Source organism: Eptesicus fuscus, chromosome 6 (assembly GCF_027574615.1).
Source record: "Eptesicus fuscus isolate TK198812 chromosome 6, DD_ASM_mEF_20220401, whole genome shotgun sequence".
Taxonomy (NCBI): Eukaryota; Metazoa; Chordata; class Mammalia; order Chiroptera; family Vespertilionidae; genus Eptesicus; species Eptesicus fuscus.
The window spans coordinates 32413548-32432471 of NC_072478.1; the positions used below are offsets into that span (position 1 = coordinate 32413548).

General features: G+C 43.5%; 1 protein-coding gene across 1 annotated transcript in view; it reads right to left on the bottom strand.

Annotated features, from left to right (window-relative positions):
* The window catches only part of INTS9 (integrator complex subunit 9), a 95047-nt gene that overhangs the window by 52243 nt on the left and 23880 nt on the right, over nt 1–18924 (bottom strand). Inside the window, exons 2-4 of the mRNA XM_008150748.3 lie at nt 18050–18177; nt 6258–6318; nt 2019–2081 (exon numbers count right to left, since the gene is read on the bottom strand). Coding sequence (XP_008148970.1) covers nt 2019–2081; nt 6258–6318; nt 18050–18177 — 252 coding nt within the window. The remainder of the gene's footprint in view (nt 1–2018; nt 2082–6257; nt 6319–18049; nt 18178–18924) is intronic.

The following is an 18924-nucleotide window of genomic DNA, read 5'->3' on the forward strand; positions in this document are numbered from 1 at the left end:
GACCTAGAAGAAAATGGGGAAGGACAGCTGAGGCAATAGCCAAGCTCCGAAGCTTCTCTACCTTCCTTCCCTGCCATGTACAGGACCTGCATGAGAATATCTGACATTTCTCTTTAATGTATAAAAAAATCAGCCCAGAGTCTAGAATGATGAAAAATTTGGTGGGTACAGCTGGAAGAAAATAGGTATATATATTCTGTCTGCACACATGTCAACAGTGTCTACATAAACATTTTTCCATCCGAGAAATAAATTTAATACCCAGGCCATGTTTATATACTCACATTTAAATATTTACTTACATACTTTAACTCAGTGAAATCCAATAAAGATTATTTTAATTTTAAACTGTATATGGACACTTGGGTTCTACAGCCTATAAACTGAGTCAAAACTACCTTATTTATTGCTTGCCTATTATACTGTCCTGGGCCTTATATGCAGTCCCTGGTGTAGAAGTTTGGGGACACTAGGATGCTTAGGTAGGCATACAAGATTATAAATTCCATGAGGACTGGGGTTAGGTCTGCCCGACTCACCCAAGTCAGTGAAGAATGGGCTTAGTAAGCACCTCTCTCCTGATTCTCTGACTCTCCTATTTTCTCCTGATGATGCAATGCCCTGGTTCTACCTTAAAATAGCAACTACTACTAACTTGTTATATAAGCCACAAATTATGACAGAAGTTGAAAAAAATTATATGGCTCTAGAATCCTAAATATATCAATACTCTCTGAGCTTGCCAAAGGTGAATTGCAAAATGCTAATTGTCTAATTTCAAAGTTTAGCACCCTATGGAGCAGGCCAAAAAAATCATGAGAACACCAACTCAGGTTCCACACTGTTGTCCATAAACTGAGGGTGTAGCAGTCAGTGCCGTGTGCGGTAAACTGGAAATAAACACAGCACCAGGATTAGGGTCTTTGAACAGGTGGGGAACTGCCCCACCAGTTCTTCGACGACAAATGAAGGTGACAGGGAGACTAACTGCAGGCACGGAGAGCTCAGGATTCTCGATCACTGTCTTCTTTCACTCTTATTCTTACTACTCTACCTCAAACTCTCTCCCTTTGCTGCTACCTTCAATGACCACGTCCTTCTTTGTTTTCCTTCCTTTCGTTCACTCAGGTATTTCAAAGGGCACACACACGTACTTAGAAGAGAGAAAAATGGTTACCTATAGGGTATCAAAGAAAGTGTAGAAATGGAAAGAGAGGGAGGAAGAGAGGACAAAAATAAGGGAAAGGGCTCTACATTTCTTTTGTCTTTGGCACTGGACTGTAAAAGAATTTCCTACCGGTGCTGTGATCCATTGGGCGGCAAGGAGGAGACAGGATGGTAGCTTCTCATTGATTTCCTCAGGAACCCCGGATTAGCTACTGGCTGCCCTGCACTCCATCTGTCTGCTGAGAGCGCCCAGGCCGCTCAGGGGATTGGGCCTGTCAGCTGAGATGCGTTTCCTTTAAAACTAATGGAAACTGATCTCTGTTTCCTTTAAAGGATGGAACTGGCCCGGGACTCTTATAATGAGTCTCACTATAATGATAATATGTAAACGACAGATATCCATAACTCAGTTCAGAATCTGTGAATTTCAAGCAATATTCAATGTGATCTTTCAGGTCAGCAAGAAATTTTACAGTTTACTGCACTGGCTGAAGAACAGCAATTCCCAGTTACCCACTCTAAGCAAGACGAGGAAAAGTAGGGCTAATCTAAGTCACAGGCACTGTAATTACAAAACAAAGGCCTGAGCTATTTCCTTACTTTGCTCAAGAGCACAAGTGTTAGTGGGGATTAGGGAAGGAGCTAGGAACAGGAGGAAGAGAGTGATAAATGATGCCCAGACAACAGAAAGAACTCCTAAATGATATTTCAGCTGTGTAACAAAGTGACTGAAATAACAGATTCATTTCAACTTGAAGAGAGAAGCTAAACCCCTTATAATTATTTCTTGACTTCATTTTGAGATGACGAGATATGCTTTGTTTCTACAGTGAGATTCACTTTAATCTTACCTCTGGTAAGCAGAATTCAGGCACAGAATCCACAAATACATGGCCCGAGCACTCCTTCAGCTCCTGAAAGAAATGAAAAGGAAAAATTCTAGGGAGAAATATCCAATTGATACAGCAACAGAGAAATTTCATCCTCAAACCATATTTGCCATGAAGAATCAGAGATGGCTAGAGTTGGAGGGAAGCTAGAAGGTTATGCAGGCCAACTGTTTCCAGTGTAGGCTACGTGTCTTATTCAGGATAACAAATGCTGGTAGGTGGCGGACTCAGGACCTGAATGCATATTTCTTGATGGCTCTTCGAGGAAGCCATGTGTGGACACACGCTGCTTCCATAATTCATGATCCAATGCTTCTCGAATAATAGCAACATTGGAATACGCATGGGCACACTGATGGAGTCAAGACTCCTGGGCCCCACCTAACAGCCAAGGGATCAGAAACTCTGGGGATGAGGTCATGGAACCTGTATTTATAACGAGCACCTCCAGTGATTTTATTATGCAATCAGGGCCAAGGGGCAAGAAAGGAGGGGGATGAAGAGTAGAAGGTAGGAATTAAACTACCACCCCCCCAATTATCTTCATGAATATAATCTTTGTCCTTGCAGAGGATGCAATTTATTTGAGATTATAAACCAAATGTAATCATTCAAAAGAAAAAAGCATATTTGTAATACAATTCCCCACGCTGCCCATGACCTACCACATTGGATATGCCTGCCTTAGCTTGGACTCCCACACAAATATCCCTGAGGAAAGGGTGAGTGCAAGCTTTAATGGAAGGTGCTGAAAAACAGGGGGAGGATGGGCAAGTGACAAAAGGTAAGGAAGAGGGCCAATAATGGATGTGTTATTGAGCTATACACCTCTGTGGGCAAGTGGGACTTAATCCATGGGGACTCTGGTGTATAAATTACCTACCCAGGGGACATGGAATCTGAGGCATTTATATAGGAACCTCTGCATTTTAGAATTGCAGGAAAAACTCTCTGGCGAACCATCCAGGGACTGGCAGCTGGAAGTACGGCAGAGCACACTGAAGAGACACAGTGGGCCACCAACAGGGTCTGCTGCAATGCCTCCAGAAGGCCACTAGAGTTGCTGTCTTCCCTCACTGATACCTGAAACTGAAATCTATGGAGAATTTTTTGTGCCATCCTGTCAAAGCTATCTATGACTATAAAAAAACTAGCGTGCACCAGTGGGGTCCCTCAGCCTGACGGTTTCGGCCCGATCCCTGTGGGTGCTGATCCCTGTGGGTGCGTGAAGCAGCAGGCGGCCGGTGAAGAGCCTGAGCCCAGGCTGGGCGCTGCACCGTTCCTGCTCATTCTGGCCCCGCTGCGCCTGCCGCCGCTCGGTAAGCTCACTAAGCGGCCTTCCAGTGCTGTGGGAGTGCACTGACCACCAGGGGGCAGCTCCTGCATTGAGCGTCTGCCCCCTGGTGGTCAGTAAGCGTCATAGTGACTGGGTGTTTGGTAGTTTGGTCACTTAGGTTTTTATATATATATATAGATATATAGTTTGGTTGACAGTTTGCTCTTTCCAGAACAAGAATTTTGTTCTATTGGGTTTTCATTAGTCACTGAACATATTTTTCTATATATTCCTATGTATATGTATCTATATTTATATTTCAGTCTGAATGATTTTACTCTCAATCTTTATCTGAACATAGGGTATTAACTATATATTATTTTCCTTTTGAATTTTACAAGTCTCATAACAGAACCTTGACAGAATATTTCCTCCCCTCGCCTTTCATTGTAAACTCTGATTCCTCTTTTTCCATGAATACCATTTAACCAGTGAAAGGCTGAGCCAAAAAAGAGACTGCAAACAGTTCTTAATTACAATGCATCTGCCAGCTAAAAACAAATAAGCAATTATGTTTAATGAGAGAAGACTCCCGAATCCCTTAGGATGAGGTTAAAAATGATTGCAGACAAATTCTGGGAAATTTCAAAGCTCTGCCTGGTCTTAAACTGGCTACATAATCTTCTTCCCCACAAGTCTACACGCACCACAGCATGCCTACCTCATGTGACAAAGCCTCCTCCGAGGCTCTCCCTCCTGACTGCAGAAGCAGGCCTGCCATTCTGTGCACTCCCAATGTCACTGGGTTTTACTCACCACTCTCTTCTAATGAAATGCTCTCACGTACATAAGCAAGTCATTTGCTCACAATGCACTGGTAATGGGATGCTTCTGAGACTTTCTCAGGGAAAAATAATTTACAGCTATCAGAAGACTCAGGCTGATTTCAGGTGCACAGACTCCTGAATGTCACATAATTTTACGGGTTAACTGTGAGGGAAATCTCATTTCAAATTATACACTTGGCTTGCACTTGAGGTTGGGGTGCATTTCACAGAAATTAATTCTGTAAAAAGAACACCTCTTTATTTAACAACTAGAAGCTCGGTGCACCAATTCATGCACAGGTGGGGTCCCATGGCCTGGCCAGCGATTGGGGCTGATCAGGGCCATCTCGCCCAGTCCCGATTGGGGCCGGCAGGGGGGAGGGACCGCGGGAGGTTGACTGTGGGAGTGCACTGACCACCAGGGGGCAGCTCCTGCATTGACCGTCTTCCCCCCGGTGGTCAGTGCACGTCACAGCGACTGGCCGACCAGTCGTAATGGCCGCTTAGGCTTTTATATATACACTGAGTGGCCAGATTATTATGATCTCTGAATGCATAATAATCTGGCCACTCAGTATATATCCTATATAATAAAGGCTAATATGCAAATTGTCCCCTCGACCAGGAGTTTGACCAGCAGGTAGGCCAGGCAACTGCCCATGTCCCCTCCCCCTGACCAGGCTGGCCGGACCCCATCCATGCACAAATTCATGCACCGGGGCCTCTAATACACACACACACACACACACACACACACACACACACACACACACACACTGAGTGGCCAGATTATTATGCGTTCAGAGATCATAATAATCTGGCCACTCAGTGTATATAGATATCTATTACAGGAAGGAAATGCCTTATTTAGATGAATCATTTTAAGGATCTTTAAACATAGTCAGTCTTTTAATCCTGAGATGTGGGAAAGAATGATTTAGAAGACTAAGAATGGCATGGATGAGCTTTTAAGTTTTTAACCCTTTTTGTACCTTTGGTCTCTCATTTATAAGTTAACTGCCTAAATAATGAGGAAGAAATTACTGTGAAGATAATCTAATGTCGACCAGCCATAGTGGCTCAGTGGTTAAGCGTCGACCTATGAACCAGAAGGTCATGGTTTGATTCCTGGTCAGGGAACATGTCCAGGTTGCAGGCTCGATCCCCAGTGGAGGGCGGGTAGGAGGCAACCAACTGATGATTCTCTCTCATTATTGATGTTTCTATCTCTCTCTCTATTTCCCTGCCTCTTTGAAAACAATAAAAATGTATTTTTTAAAAAGATAATCTAATGTCAAAAACTTAATAGCCTAGAAAAAACAAGTTATTTACTTTAGGCCTTGTTAGTCAGTGATTAAAATTGATAGGACCCCAAATCTTAGTTTCCTGGAACTATGTTCTTTTTTCATAACCTACTATATTGTCCATTCCTGGCTAGCAGGAAAGGCTGGAATAAGATCATAGAACATAGTCTGGAAGGCCCCCCACACAAACTTACCTAAGAACAGGTTTTCACCCTAATCCCCCCAGAATGTACTGCCTGGGAAGTTAAACACCAGCACTCAGTCTGTTCCTCACCCAGAGGTCAAAGTGATCCGATCAGACGATGACAATACCTTCCCGCAACCTTCTGTGACCTCCCCTCACCCCGCAAAGACCCAAACTTTATAATGCCCTACCTGATCTGACCCCTGAAAGCAGTTTAAAACTCACATACTAGAGAGTTTTAAAGTTGTTGCTTCTTTTAAAAGTTTACTCCTTCCAGCCATACAGTTGGTGGAATTCTCTAAATAATATCACCTTTGAAAATCTCATTGCAACTACAAAAATCCTAGTTTTCTCTTTGTGGTGATAAAATGTATTTGCAGCTCTTAATTTTTTCACATAAGAAAACTGGACCTGAATTTGAACAGGGATTCCCTAAAAGGCTCTTCAAAATCACCAACTACTAAAGACCCTACATGGATCTTGGGATTTTTTCAGGGAGAATACATGGGGGTAGGGAGGATGAGACCATCAATCACATTACTGATGGATGGCCCTCATATGACAAGAGGGTTTTCCACTGGCTGTAGCTACACTTCAGTTACTCATTACCTTGTCCAAGAAAATGTTTCCATCCTTTAGGGACCAGCCAGGAAGATTAGACAGCCTGGGACTGCAAAACAAAAGGTTAAATTATCCTAAATAGATTATAATCCTTAGTAATTTCAAGGTGACTATATTGTCTCCATAAAGTTAAAAACAGCTGGAAATTATTGGCAGCGATGCTCACCAAAAATACTAATTAAAAAGATAAAAAAAGAACCCTGTTGTATCAAGCTTAAGATTTATATGGCAATGGATCATTAAAAAGCCAAACAGTTTAGCAGTACAATGAGGGAAAATGAAAAGAACACTATGCAGAACAACAAAGAAAAAGGCAAGATGAGACATTAGAGCATTTTATAGTCACTGGCCCGACTTCACCTTGCTTGTGTTTGACAACAAGCCCGAGGGGAGGCCCCTGGGACCAGCATCTGTGGATGAGAAGGACTCAGAGAGAGGTCAGGGGCTCAGATAGGAATACTCAGCTGCCTACCAGCCAGAATTCACTGCACATGAAAATGCCTGCGTTCCAGTCAAATTCAGTCTGGATTCACTGCTTATAAATAAGTGGATTTGCCACTTGTCACCTGTGGCTTGAGTTTGCAATGCTGGAAAATGATGCTTGCTTTCCTGAGTGTTACCAAATGATGTCACAGCTAAGTGAATACTTTCTAGAAGGTGAGGTTACTTTCATGTATATGTGCTATATTGAAATAGTTTGTTTTCAGAGATCATTTATTTCTGGTAATCTCAGAATCTTACTGTATCTATTATTTGACCAGAGGAATTATGTTGGTAGATAAAAATGCAAATATTTCAGGAAAGAAATGCTGTAAAAAACAACACACCTTAATGATCAAGGTGATGTGTGAAGAAAAAGCACATCAGGAGTAGGAGCTGAGGGGCCAAAGGAATTTAGCACATTACCACAAAATTAGCCTGTGAAGTAAAAATTAAGGGCAAAGTAAGGGTCGAGGACTAAAAGACTCTATAATCAGAAACTCAATTAATGTATGTAGTCCCTTATCCTCTTTTCAAAATAATTTTATCAATTCTGACTTTTGTAAGTAAATGACAGCTATGAAAGCCAAAAAGAAACACAAAAATCTTCTAGGAAAGGTTAATAACCTGAATATATATGCATCTAATTTTTTTTAAAGTGAAAAATTTGGGGTAACTTTGACAGAATTCCAAACTTATAGAAAAGTTGCAAGAATGTAAGTACAATGAAGTCTCACATACCCTTTGCTTACATTCACGGTTTACATGTTGCTTTTATTAACTAAAAGCAAGAATTTTGGATTTTATAGTTGGGAATGAAAATCACTACTAGGACAACCAAATTTGGTTGGTATAAATTATAACTGATAAGCTTAAAAACAAAAACCTCTGGGAGTTTCCTGCTCTAACCTCTCGGAGAAATATTCTTTTGTCACTAGCCGTTTAACTCCCATCTTATTTCATAATCATTGTGTCTTCACTATGGACTTTTTATTTCTTGAAAAATATATTTACTAAGAGATCAGTTTAAAAGTGCAATGACAAGACAATGTGTACTGTTCTCATTTCATGCATGCTAACTCTCTAAGCGAAGGTTGTCAATATCCACTTCCCTTTACAAAGAAAACTGGATCCAAGTACCTGCATTCTCTCTGTTCCCCATCACAACATGTAAACCAGCCTTCAATCAGAGGTGGCTGATTCAATTAGTTGTCTTCAACAAATGATTAGAAAAGGTATATTGCTTATTGGAAAATAATTACTTTTTTTCAAGTAAAAATTTTACTTTAGTTAAACATTTTTTTATATCACAGCTTCAATGAAGTACCTGTAGTTATTTTGGATTTGAGAAATTGCCAGTAGATGGGACGGAGAGCATGACCATGTTATAACAATAGCGAAGATGAAGAGCCACAGAAATGTGTCACCCAATGGCAAAGGGATGTTGACTACAGGAATGAAAATATTTGATTGCTGAATTCCAATGAGTTAATGACTAAACCATAAAGAGTTAGTAAACTTTAACCCTTTGCACTTGCTTGCTTTTTTCTCGATTCCTTTATTCTACTCGGGATTTAATTTTTTAAATACCCCAGATTTTACAAAGCGCGGCAGTAGAATAAAAAAAACTGGAGTTTCTTTTCATACAAACTTATTTATTTGGATTTTTTTATATTTCAAATTATTGATACATTCAAAGAGTATAAAAAGAGCTGCTACCGATGCTAAACGTGTCGAGTCACACTCGACATCTGAGTGCAAAAGGTTAAGCAACAAAGGGAAAAGGATTTAAGCATGTATATAAAGTCTATTTTTAAAAATAACTTGGTAAAATATTCCCTTAAGTAAATATATAACCTAAGGAGGCATTTAAAAGTAATCTGCCACCTAGAGCCGTGCTCGGCAAACTGTGGCTCGTGAGCCACATGCGGCTCTTTGGCCCCTTGAGTGTGGCTCTTCCACAAAATACCATGGCCTGGGCGAGTCTATTTTGAAGAAGTGGCATTAGAATAAGTTTAAGTTTAAAAAATTTGGCTCTCAAAAGAAATTTCAATCGTTGTACTGTTGATATTTGGCTCTGCTGACTAATGAGTTTGCCGACCACTGACCTAGAGAAATAGTGAAACAGAACAACTACGGTTTGCAATTCATTTTTCTTTATACTTTCCATTTTTCCAATTTCCTACTTTGAAATACATTAGTTCTATGATCAGAAAATAATGAAAGAGGCATGACTACGTTCATTCATCCAAAATGTTTATAAAACTTTCTCTGAAAAAGTATACAAAGTGCAAGAGTATGACAGTAAATAAATTAAACCTTGAGTCTGAGGAGTTTACACTCTAGGGAGATAATAAACAGCAAATATAATAGAATAAAATAAAAGCTATGACGGGGTAAGTAGGTGTTAAGGGCTCAAGCAAAAAGGGCAATCCTGACAGTGGGTAGTGGTGTGGGAGAGCTGGGAACAGTAGCTATGAGGTAAAGATGGAGGAGGTCTTTCCAGAAGAAGGAAACAGGGAACGGCCTCATCATTTGAAGTGTAGGAGAATGAGTCATCCTCCAATGGATCTTTATTTATGTGTCAAGCATTCAGGTGCTGGTGATATGACCGTGAGCAAAGCATACCTGTCCTCCTGGAGGACAGACATATAAAGTACCACTCCAACAAAGACAAGCTATTAAAAACAATGAAGCAGTGTAGTACGAATCGCGACAGGATGGTCTAGGCAACATCAAAAGACTTGCCTAGGTCTATGACGACTGAGAGAGATCTGGACAGTAGTAAGAGTCAAGGAGAAACTGGGTCAAGGGACAGGGTTTGGAGGGAACAGAGAAAGTAGGCTACGAGGTTCAGTATTCTCCTCCCCACTCTCACCAGCCTCTGGCATGGACACCTTACATCAAGCATGTCAAACTCGCGGCCTGCGGGCAGCATGCGGCCCACAATGAATACTTTTGCGGCCCAGCCAATATAACAGTATGTAAGAAACGTTTTACTAAAAATTTCGTAACGTAACTTTTACAATATCTTATTATACATAATTATCAATAACGAACTACAACGTTCGCTAATGACTGATTACTATAATCCTGTTGCATTCATTTCCCTTACGGGCCTTACGAGAAGGCGCACCATTTCTCTCCACTAATATTAACAAGCTAATATTTTAGCAGCCAACTGCCACATCATTAGTCTTTTACTGACTTGTTTGGTGTGTGCAACAGGAAATATTTTGCTTATGGAGAACAAGAAAAATAGGTTTATTTGCGTTACCCTTATTAATTTGTGCAGTTATTCAGTGTCTGGTAAGTTAATGTTCAAGAAAAAATATTAATTTTTATTAAAATGTTCTATTATTTTCTTTTAACCTTTGCTCATTTATTTCAGCCCTTTGTATTAAACATGTCTCATTAGAAATAAACCTACATTTCCATGAAAATTGAAGCTTTTGTTTTTTTGTGGCTCACATAAACTTAAACCTTGTTTATTTGGCCCATGTTAGCCTTTGAGTTTGACATGCTTGCCTTACATAAAAGGTTATTCCAATGAAATTTCAGGAAGAGTCCCATATACTCCCTCCCCCTCATCCAACTAGAATGCCATCTCTGTGTCTTTTCTGTGTAGAAACCGGAGTCATAAATGATCTGAGTGATAAGCTCTGGCTAAGTAGGCTAAAGAGGGTGGGATAGAGGAGGGGGAGAAGAGCCTTCATGGCTGAAAGAACAATGTGTGACTGTCTTGGGCAGGAGATAAGATTTCCTTGAAACTGAAAGGAAACAAAGAGCAAGATACTAGAGGGGCAGGCGTAAAGCTTAATATACCAAGATGTACTTGGTGTGTATCCTAAGAGCAATGAAAGATCATTGTTTTTAAATAGGTGAGAGGTGAGGTTAGATTTGTAATTCTAAAAGACTAGAAGCCCAGTGCACGAGATTCGTGCACGGGGGTGGGGGGAGTGGGGAGGGTTCCTCAGCCTAGCCTGCACCCTCTCGCAGTCCAGGAGTCCTTGGGGGATGTCCAACTGACAGGGAGTGGGCCTAAGTTGTCAGTAGGACATCTTTAGCCCTGCTGCGGAGGCGGGAAAGGCTCCTGCGATCACCGCTGCGCTTGCCAGCCTGAGCCTGGCTCAGGGCCTCTGACTGAGCAGCGCTCCTCCTGTGGGAATGCACTGACCACCAGGGGCAGCTCCTGGGTTGAACGTCTGCCCCCTGGTGGTCAGTGCCTGTCATAGTGACAGGTCATTCCTACCTTTGGTTGATTTGCATATTAGCTTTTTATTATATAGGATGGTTCTGAAGAAAACTTGACACCATGTGCCTGCTGATAACATACACCATCATTTGTTTGGCATTCCTACCAAAAATAATCCCAATCTAATCTAATAAAATAATTGGCCTGTACTCCTAAAAATGACAAGGTCCTAACAGACAGACAAACTGCAAAACTCTTTCAGTTTAGAGACTGACGACATGACAACCAAATGTACATGTGATCTGGAGAGCATTCTGGGCCTGTATCACTATTTTTCTTTTTCACTATAAAGGACATTATAGTAAAGCTAGAGGCCCGGTACATGCATTCATATACCATTGGGGTCCCTTGGCCTAGCCTGCACCTTCTCGCAATCCGGGACCCCATGGGGATGTTGGAGAGCCAGTTTCGGCCAGATCCCCGCAGGCCAGGCCAAGGGACCCCACCGGTGCATGAATCCATGCACCGGACCTCTAGTATGCATATAAGATCTTTGGTTAATCTCTTCCCGCCCTCCCTCCTTTCCCCTTCCCTCAGAGATTCATCAGTCTGTTCCATGTTTCCATGCCTGTGCATTGAGCATCTGCTCCCTGGTGGTCAGTGTGTATAGCTACCGGTAGAATGGTCAGACAGTCGCTTAGGCTTTTATATATATAGATACGAATTGGTGTAACTTGGAGAGTATGAATAAGGTATAAAGCTTAGATACTAGTATGAAATCAATGTAAGTCTTCTGATTTTGATTATTGTACTGTGATTAGGTAGAGAATGTCTTAGAAAATAGGCACTCAGATATTTATGTAGTAAAGGAGCATCGTGTCTATGTCTTTAAAATGGCTCAGAAAAAATTACATGCATGCACATTCAGAGGAAACAACAAAGCAAATGTGATAAGATGTTAACATCTGATAAGGATAACTGGGAATTGTTTGTATTATTCTTGCAACTTTTCTGTAAATCTGAAGTGATTTCAAAGTAAAAAGTTATACAAAAAGATGACTTTGGATTCAGGCAAGATTGAACTGAAGAAAGTTGGTAGGAGGCTTTATAAAGCAATAATGCCTGTAAAAGAGGATAATGACTATAGCAGCACTGAACAGAAGTGACTGGATTCTAGAGCACTGTAGAAGGTAAAAATGACAAGGCTTAATAACAGACTCAATTGACATGGGGAGTGAGCAAGAAGGGCATATTTAAGTTAACTCCCAGTGTTCTGGCTTTTATAACAGGATGACATCCACTCAGGTAGGCCGTGTCGGGGGAAACAGGTCTGGGAGTGGCTGCTCTCCTATTCTGGACCAAGTCTAATAATGAACTCAATTTGGGGCACAATAAGTTTTGAAGTGCCTTCAAAGGCACACGAAGGAGAGGAACTTTGGATATATGAATATTTTAGATACATGAATCGGGAGCTCAGAAGAGAATTATTACTAAAGATGCACATTTATAAGTCACTAGAGGCCCAGTGCACTAATTCGTGCATGGGTGGGGTCCCTAGGCCTGGCTGGCAATTGGGCCAATAGGGCCGTGGGAGGTTGGCCCGCTGGGAGGAGGGACCACAGGAGGTTGGCTGGCCAGGGAGAGGGACCGCAGGAGGTTGGCCAGCCACCCCAATTAGGGCCATCAGGGCTGGCCGGCTAGGGGGAAGGACCACGGGAGGCTGGCCAGCCACGGGAGGTTGACTGTGGGAGCACACTGACCACCAGAGGGCAGCTCCTGCATTGAGTGTCTGCCCCCTGGTGGTCAGTGCGCATCATAGTGACTGGTTGATCGGACGTTTGGTCACTTAGGCTTTTATATATATATAGACTAGAGGCCCAGTGCACGAAATTCGTGCACGGGTGGGGTCTCTAGGCCTGGCTGGTGATCAGGGCCAATCAGGTTCCCCATCTCCTTGCCTCCTCCTTCCCTCACCGTCCGCGCGCTGCCACCATGCGGTTCCCTGCCTCCCCACCTCCTCCTTCCCTTACTGCCGGCATCTACTGCCACCCCTGGTTCCCCATCCCAGCCCGGGGCCTGGCCCCAATCAGGCGATTGGGACCTGCCAGTTGCGGGGAGGGACCGGGAGGTTGGCCGGCAGGGGCCAATCACCACTGCAGCGGGTGGGTGGTGGGCTGATCAGGGCCTGCCAGCTGGGGGGAGGGTCAGGGGGAGGGACTCAGGAGGTTGGCCATTGGCCCAAGGAGGGAGCCAGCCCTCGGCCCCCCTGGGAAAGGGGACACATCCGCTGCCACCCACCCCTGTTCTCCATCCCAGCCCGGGGGCCCGGCACCGATCAGGCAATTGGGGCCTGCGGGCCTGGGGCAGCTCCTGCATTGAGCATCTGCCCCCTAGTGGTCAGTGTGCAACATAGCGACCGGTCATTCCAGTCGTTCCATTGTAACAGTCGCTTAGGCTTTTATGTAGATTGTTTGGATGGTTATGGAAGCCCTGAGAATTTATTAAATTCCTTTGGTGGAGACTCTGATGGCCCAGCACTAGATATTGAAGAATTCTGATATGGGATAGCCAGTTGGAGAAAGATGAATCTCCAAAGTAGATAGAAGAGAAAGAGTCAGAGATGTAAGAGGAAAACCAGGAATGCATTATCATGGGGGAGGGTCTGATGAATGGTCAAGTAGGATGAAGACTGTGCACCAAAGCTAATGACATGAAGTCATTTGCGACTCCAGGGAGAGGTGTCCTGGTGGGTGGTGTGGGAAAGGCACAGGTTGGAGGAGTTAGGAATGCTGAAAGGAAAAGTTGAGAGAAGGTGAAAAATTTTTTTTCTTAAATTTTATGTTAGAAGTGACTGAGCGTAATAAAATGGGAAAAACTGAGTTAAGATGGAAGGGTTCAAGATAAAGGAAAGATCACAATTAATAGTGAGATGGCTCTGAGAAGGCAAGAAGGGTTGGAATCTAGGGAAGAAAAAGAGATTCATTCATATGACAAATATTTACTGAGAAGCTACTATGTGTCAATAATTGTTTTAGGCACAGAGGATATGGTGGAGAACAAACAAAATCCTTGCCCTTATAAAACTTACTTTCTAGTGAAGGAAGACAATAATCTAAACCAAATATCCTATCTAATAATAGACAAATATGCAAATTGACCGCACCTTTGCTACGCCCAAGCCACGCCCACCAGCCAATCAGGATGGATATGCAAATTACCCCAACAAATATGGCGGCTAATTTGCATATCAAGACAGCGTAGAAAGAAAGCCAAGAGCTGCAGAAGGGAGCAAAGCTGCGGAGAAGCAAGCAAGCCAGGGGGAGGAGAAGGGAGGAGCGGAGGCGGGGCCGGGGGGAGAAGGGAGGAGCGGAGGCGGGGCCGGGGGAGAAGGAAGGAGAGCGGGCTGGAGGGCCGGGGGGAGAAAAGCAGGGGGGCTGGTGGAGAACGTGGGGCGGGGGACAAGGGAGGAGAGCAGGCAGGGCGGGGTAGAGTGCAGCAGGAAACCCTATTGCAGGATTTTTCCTGCAACGGGAACGCTAGTCTATATATATAAAAGCCTAAGCGACTGTCCGATGTTCCGACCGGTAGCTATGACGCACAATGACCACCAGGGGGCAGATGTTCCAACTGTTAGCTATGACATGCACTGACCACCAGAGGGCAGATGCTCAATGCAGGAGCTGCCAAGCTGTGGTGAGTTGGCAGCTGGGATTCTTGGGTGATGCACTGGAACCAGAGTGGAGGGAACCTGATTCTGGGGTGCATCACCCGAGAAACGCCCTCTCATAATTCGGGACCCTTCTGGGGATGTCTGAGAGCCGGTTTTGGCCCGATCCCCACAGGCCAGGCCAAGGGATTCCACCTGTGCACGAATCCGTGCACCGGGCCTCTAATGTATATATAATGCAATGATACACACTAAGAAGAAAAATAAAGCAGGATGAGGGGATAGGGAGAAACTGGGGATACTATTTTAGCCAAGTATATCTCAGAGGATTCTGAACTGAACAAAGGAAGATACTTTTTTGGAAAAAACTATGTGGGCTGCTAATCATCCCACTAATATAACCTCCCTCTGAGAGAAAACCAATGACAAGGGGTAGACAGAGTAGCAGTGGATTCTAATGCTGAGCCAGAGCTGTGAGAATACAAGAATTAGGTAAAGACAAGGATTTAACAGGAAAGGGAAAACATGTAGCTAGGATTGTCTGCCCAATTTAGGTTTTGAACACCTAGCTAATTCATGACCCCACAGAAAATACAGGCCCCTTTTAGAAGCCCTCACAGTACCTTGTATTTTATTTTTCTTAGTAATTATCAACAAATATAGTTGTTTTCTTAACATAAGTATACTGAAATCTTCAAATGTGTAATTCTTTCTCTCCTGACAGACTATAAGCTCCATGAAGAAAGGAAAGTTGTCTTGATCATATCTCTATCCCCTCGTCCAGCACAGTGCAGATTCTCAGTAAATACCAAATAAATGAACACTTTAATCTTTGCGGGGAGAGGGAGAGAGACAATAATTTCAGGCTACTTTAATAAGAAATAACCTGTCAGACATATATGATGCAGTGCCTAAACCAACTGTAAATATATATATACTAGAGGCCCGGTGCACAAAATTCGTGTTCTTGGGTGTGTGGGGGGGTGGCCTTCAGCCCAGATTGCGAGATGGTGCAGGACAGGCTGAGGGACCCCACTGGTGCATGACTGGGGCCAGGGAGGGATGCGGGAGGTTTGCCAGCTAGGGAAGGATTGTGGGAGGGCTCCAGGGCATGTCTGGCCTGTCTCACTCAGTCCTGATCGGCTGAACCCCAGCAGCAAGCTAACCTATCAGTATGAGTGTCTGCCCCCTGGTGGTCAGTGCATGTCATAGTGAGTGGTTGAGCAGCCTTAGCATATCATTAGCATATTATGCTTTGATTGGTTGAATGGCCAACTGGCCGACTGGACATTTAGCATATTAGGCTTTTATTATATAGGACTAGAGGCCCGGTGCACGAAAATTCGTGCACGGAGGGGGGTTGTCCCTCAGCCCAGCCTGTACCCTGTCCAATATGGGACCCCTCGAGGGATGTCCGACTGCCTGTTTAGGCCCGATCCCGGTGGGCAGTCGGATCCCTAAATGGGCAGTCGGACATCCCTCTCACAATCCAGGACTGCTGGCTCCCAACTGCTTGCCTGCCTGCCTTCCTGATTGCCCATAACCGCTTCTGCCTGCCAGCCTGATCACCCCTAACCACTCTGCTGCCACCCTGTTTGCCCCCAACTTCCCTCCTCTGCCGGCCTAGTCACTTCTAACTGCCCTCTCCTGCAGGGTTGATCACCTCCAACTGCCCTCCCTTGCAGGCCGGGTGCCTCCCAACTGCCCTCTCCTGCTGGCCATCTTGTGGTGGCCATCTTGTGTCCACATGAGGGCAGGATCTTTGACCACATGGGGGCAGCTATATTGTATGTTGCAATGATGATCAATCTGCATAGTACTCTTTTATTAGATAGGATAGAGGCCTGGTACAGGGGTGGGGGCCAGCTGGTTTGCCCTGAAGGGTGTCCCAGATCAGGTGGGGGTTCCCTTGGGGCATGGGGTGGCCTGAGCGAGGGGCCTGTGGTGGTTTGCAGGCCGGCCACGCCCCCTGGCAACCCAAGTGGAGGCCCTGGTATCTGGAATTTATTTTCCTTCTACAATTGAAACTTTGTAGCCTGGAGCGGAGCCAAGCCTGGGGCTCCCTCCGAGGCCGGCCGGCAGCCATTTGTGTTGGGGTTATAATTGAAACTTTGTTGCCTTAAGCAGGTGGGCCCGGCCAGGGTGTGCGGAAAGCTTTGCTTCCCCTGTTGCCGGCGGCAACCCTGGCCTGCTCTCTCAAGCTCCATTCTGCCGCCATTTATTTGAATTTGTTTACCTTCTATAATTGAAACTTTGTAGCTTGAGTGGAGGCTTAGGCCTGGCAAGGGCAGGCAGAAAGCTTGGCTTCCTCTGTTACCTAGAAAACCTTGCTCTCTGTGGCTGTAGCCATCTTGGTTTGGGTTAATTTGCATGCTCACTCTGATTGGATGGTGGGCGTAGCTTGTGGGCGTGGCTTGTGGGTGTGTCGGAGGTATGGTCAATTTGCATATTTGTCTATTATTAGATAGGATAGGATTTTCTTCCTCTTTTGGATAATACCTGTGGGTGGTAAAATGTATTTCTAAATGCTGGGTGTGATAATAATTGAATTTTCTGAGCTTTGCATAAAATGTAAGCTGGAATTATTTCTGACCTTGTCTTCATCACCTTATTGAAGCCCTTAGCTCGGGGGGTGGAGGGGAATCAATAGTTGACTTTTATTTTTACTTTTTCTAGATGGGTTCACAGGGTTATCATTATGAATAATCATTACACACAGTGATGTCTTCAGGACTGAATAAGGTGCAACAGATGGTTTACTTAGCTTGCTATACACTTTTGAGCTCTTAAATCTGCTTTAGATAGCTGTTTCCCCTCTTGTATGTGGTATCGCTTTTTGCTATTGGGACTAATGTGCTTCTAAAAGTTAGCACTTTTTTTTTTTTTTTTATAAACTGCTGTTTCTAAATAACAGCAAGCTTCCTAGATGAGGTCTTAAGTAAACAGCGCTGATTGTATGCCTGGGATAACTTATCTGTTTTAAGACATGGACTTTGGCTTCATATCCAATACTAAGATAGCTATAGCTGACCAGTATAAAAATAGTGCATAGCTACCTATCAAAAAGAACTGTCAGGCTCTATGATGTCAGGTCCCTGCCAAGGCAGTTAAGTGATTCTAAAATTCAATTTTGGGGCTCATCAGTTGACCATTTATACGAATTAGCAGGAAAGATGAAATACACATGACCTCACTTGCACTGAGCAGTTGCAGGAACATTTTAAAGAGGCTCAGAACTTATAATAAAGAAGTCATCAATAAATCAATACAACACTTTCCATCATCCCAGCCAAAGGAAATGATTTTGATGAAGAACATTTTTTTTAAGGGAACAAAGTAAACTTAGGACAAAACACACGATACAGGTAACCTTTATATAAATGGGTACCCATTTTTCAGCAAACTAAAGCTCAGTTTGTCAGATGCATCAACACATACCTTTGAACAAGTGGCAAAGGAAGGAAATTGAGGGTAGAAGTCATGTCCAGTCCACAGTCCAGCATAATGGTGGTTGATTTAAATTTAAGCACATTGCATGGTAAGGTTGGGTGCCCGGACAGGCAATACTGAAAAAAAAGTAAATAACTTTTATCAATAATCAATTACCAAAAAAAGCCCAAAAAGTACAGTAAATTAAATAAAGCTGATCATTTTCTATCAAAAGAACAAATGTAAATGCATATAACTTTCTATGTGGTTTTCTCCCTTTCACAGTTCTGAATATCATTTCCCCTAGCAGTTCTAACTACTCAAAAGTCTCAGATTAGACCTTATTTTTCGTAGGGTACTAATATATCTCAAGCAAGCACCATAATTATTTGAAATACAAAGTTTCCAAACTATAGTTACCTGGTCTACTCTCACATGACACTTCCAAATTCCTACTATCTCATTGCACCTAGGTACTGCCTAAAGCTGTGGAAGTTAATTACGTCCTACACCAAATCCTCGAACTGTGCGATAGGTTTGGTTTTCTCCTCCTATAAATAAGTCAAGTGATTTTCCTCAAAGTGGAATGGCTGGGGAGGGTTAACAAGCAAGCATCAGTGAGGGGTGATGGCTCAGCCTCGTCAGAAAAATGATGCAAAAGGACAAGTGACTTCCCTGATGTGCAGATACTAAGCAGGAGGGAGGGACAATTATTTCCAGCCAATGAAGTCTCTCAGCTGTGGCAACAGACCTCAGAAGTCAAAGGCGTACAAGCCACAGTGGAGTATTTAAAGGAGAGTGATGAGGCAAGACCATACACTGACCTCAAACATTTCTCACTTCCTCCCCAGTGCAGGCGGAGTGATATGCCACACTGAGAATTA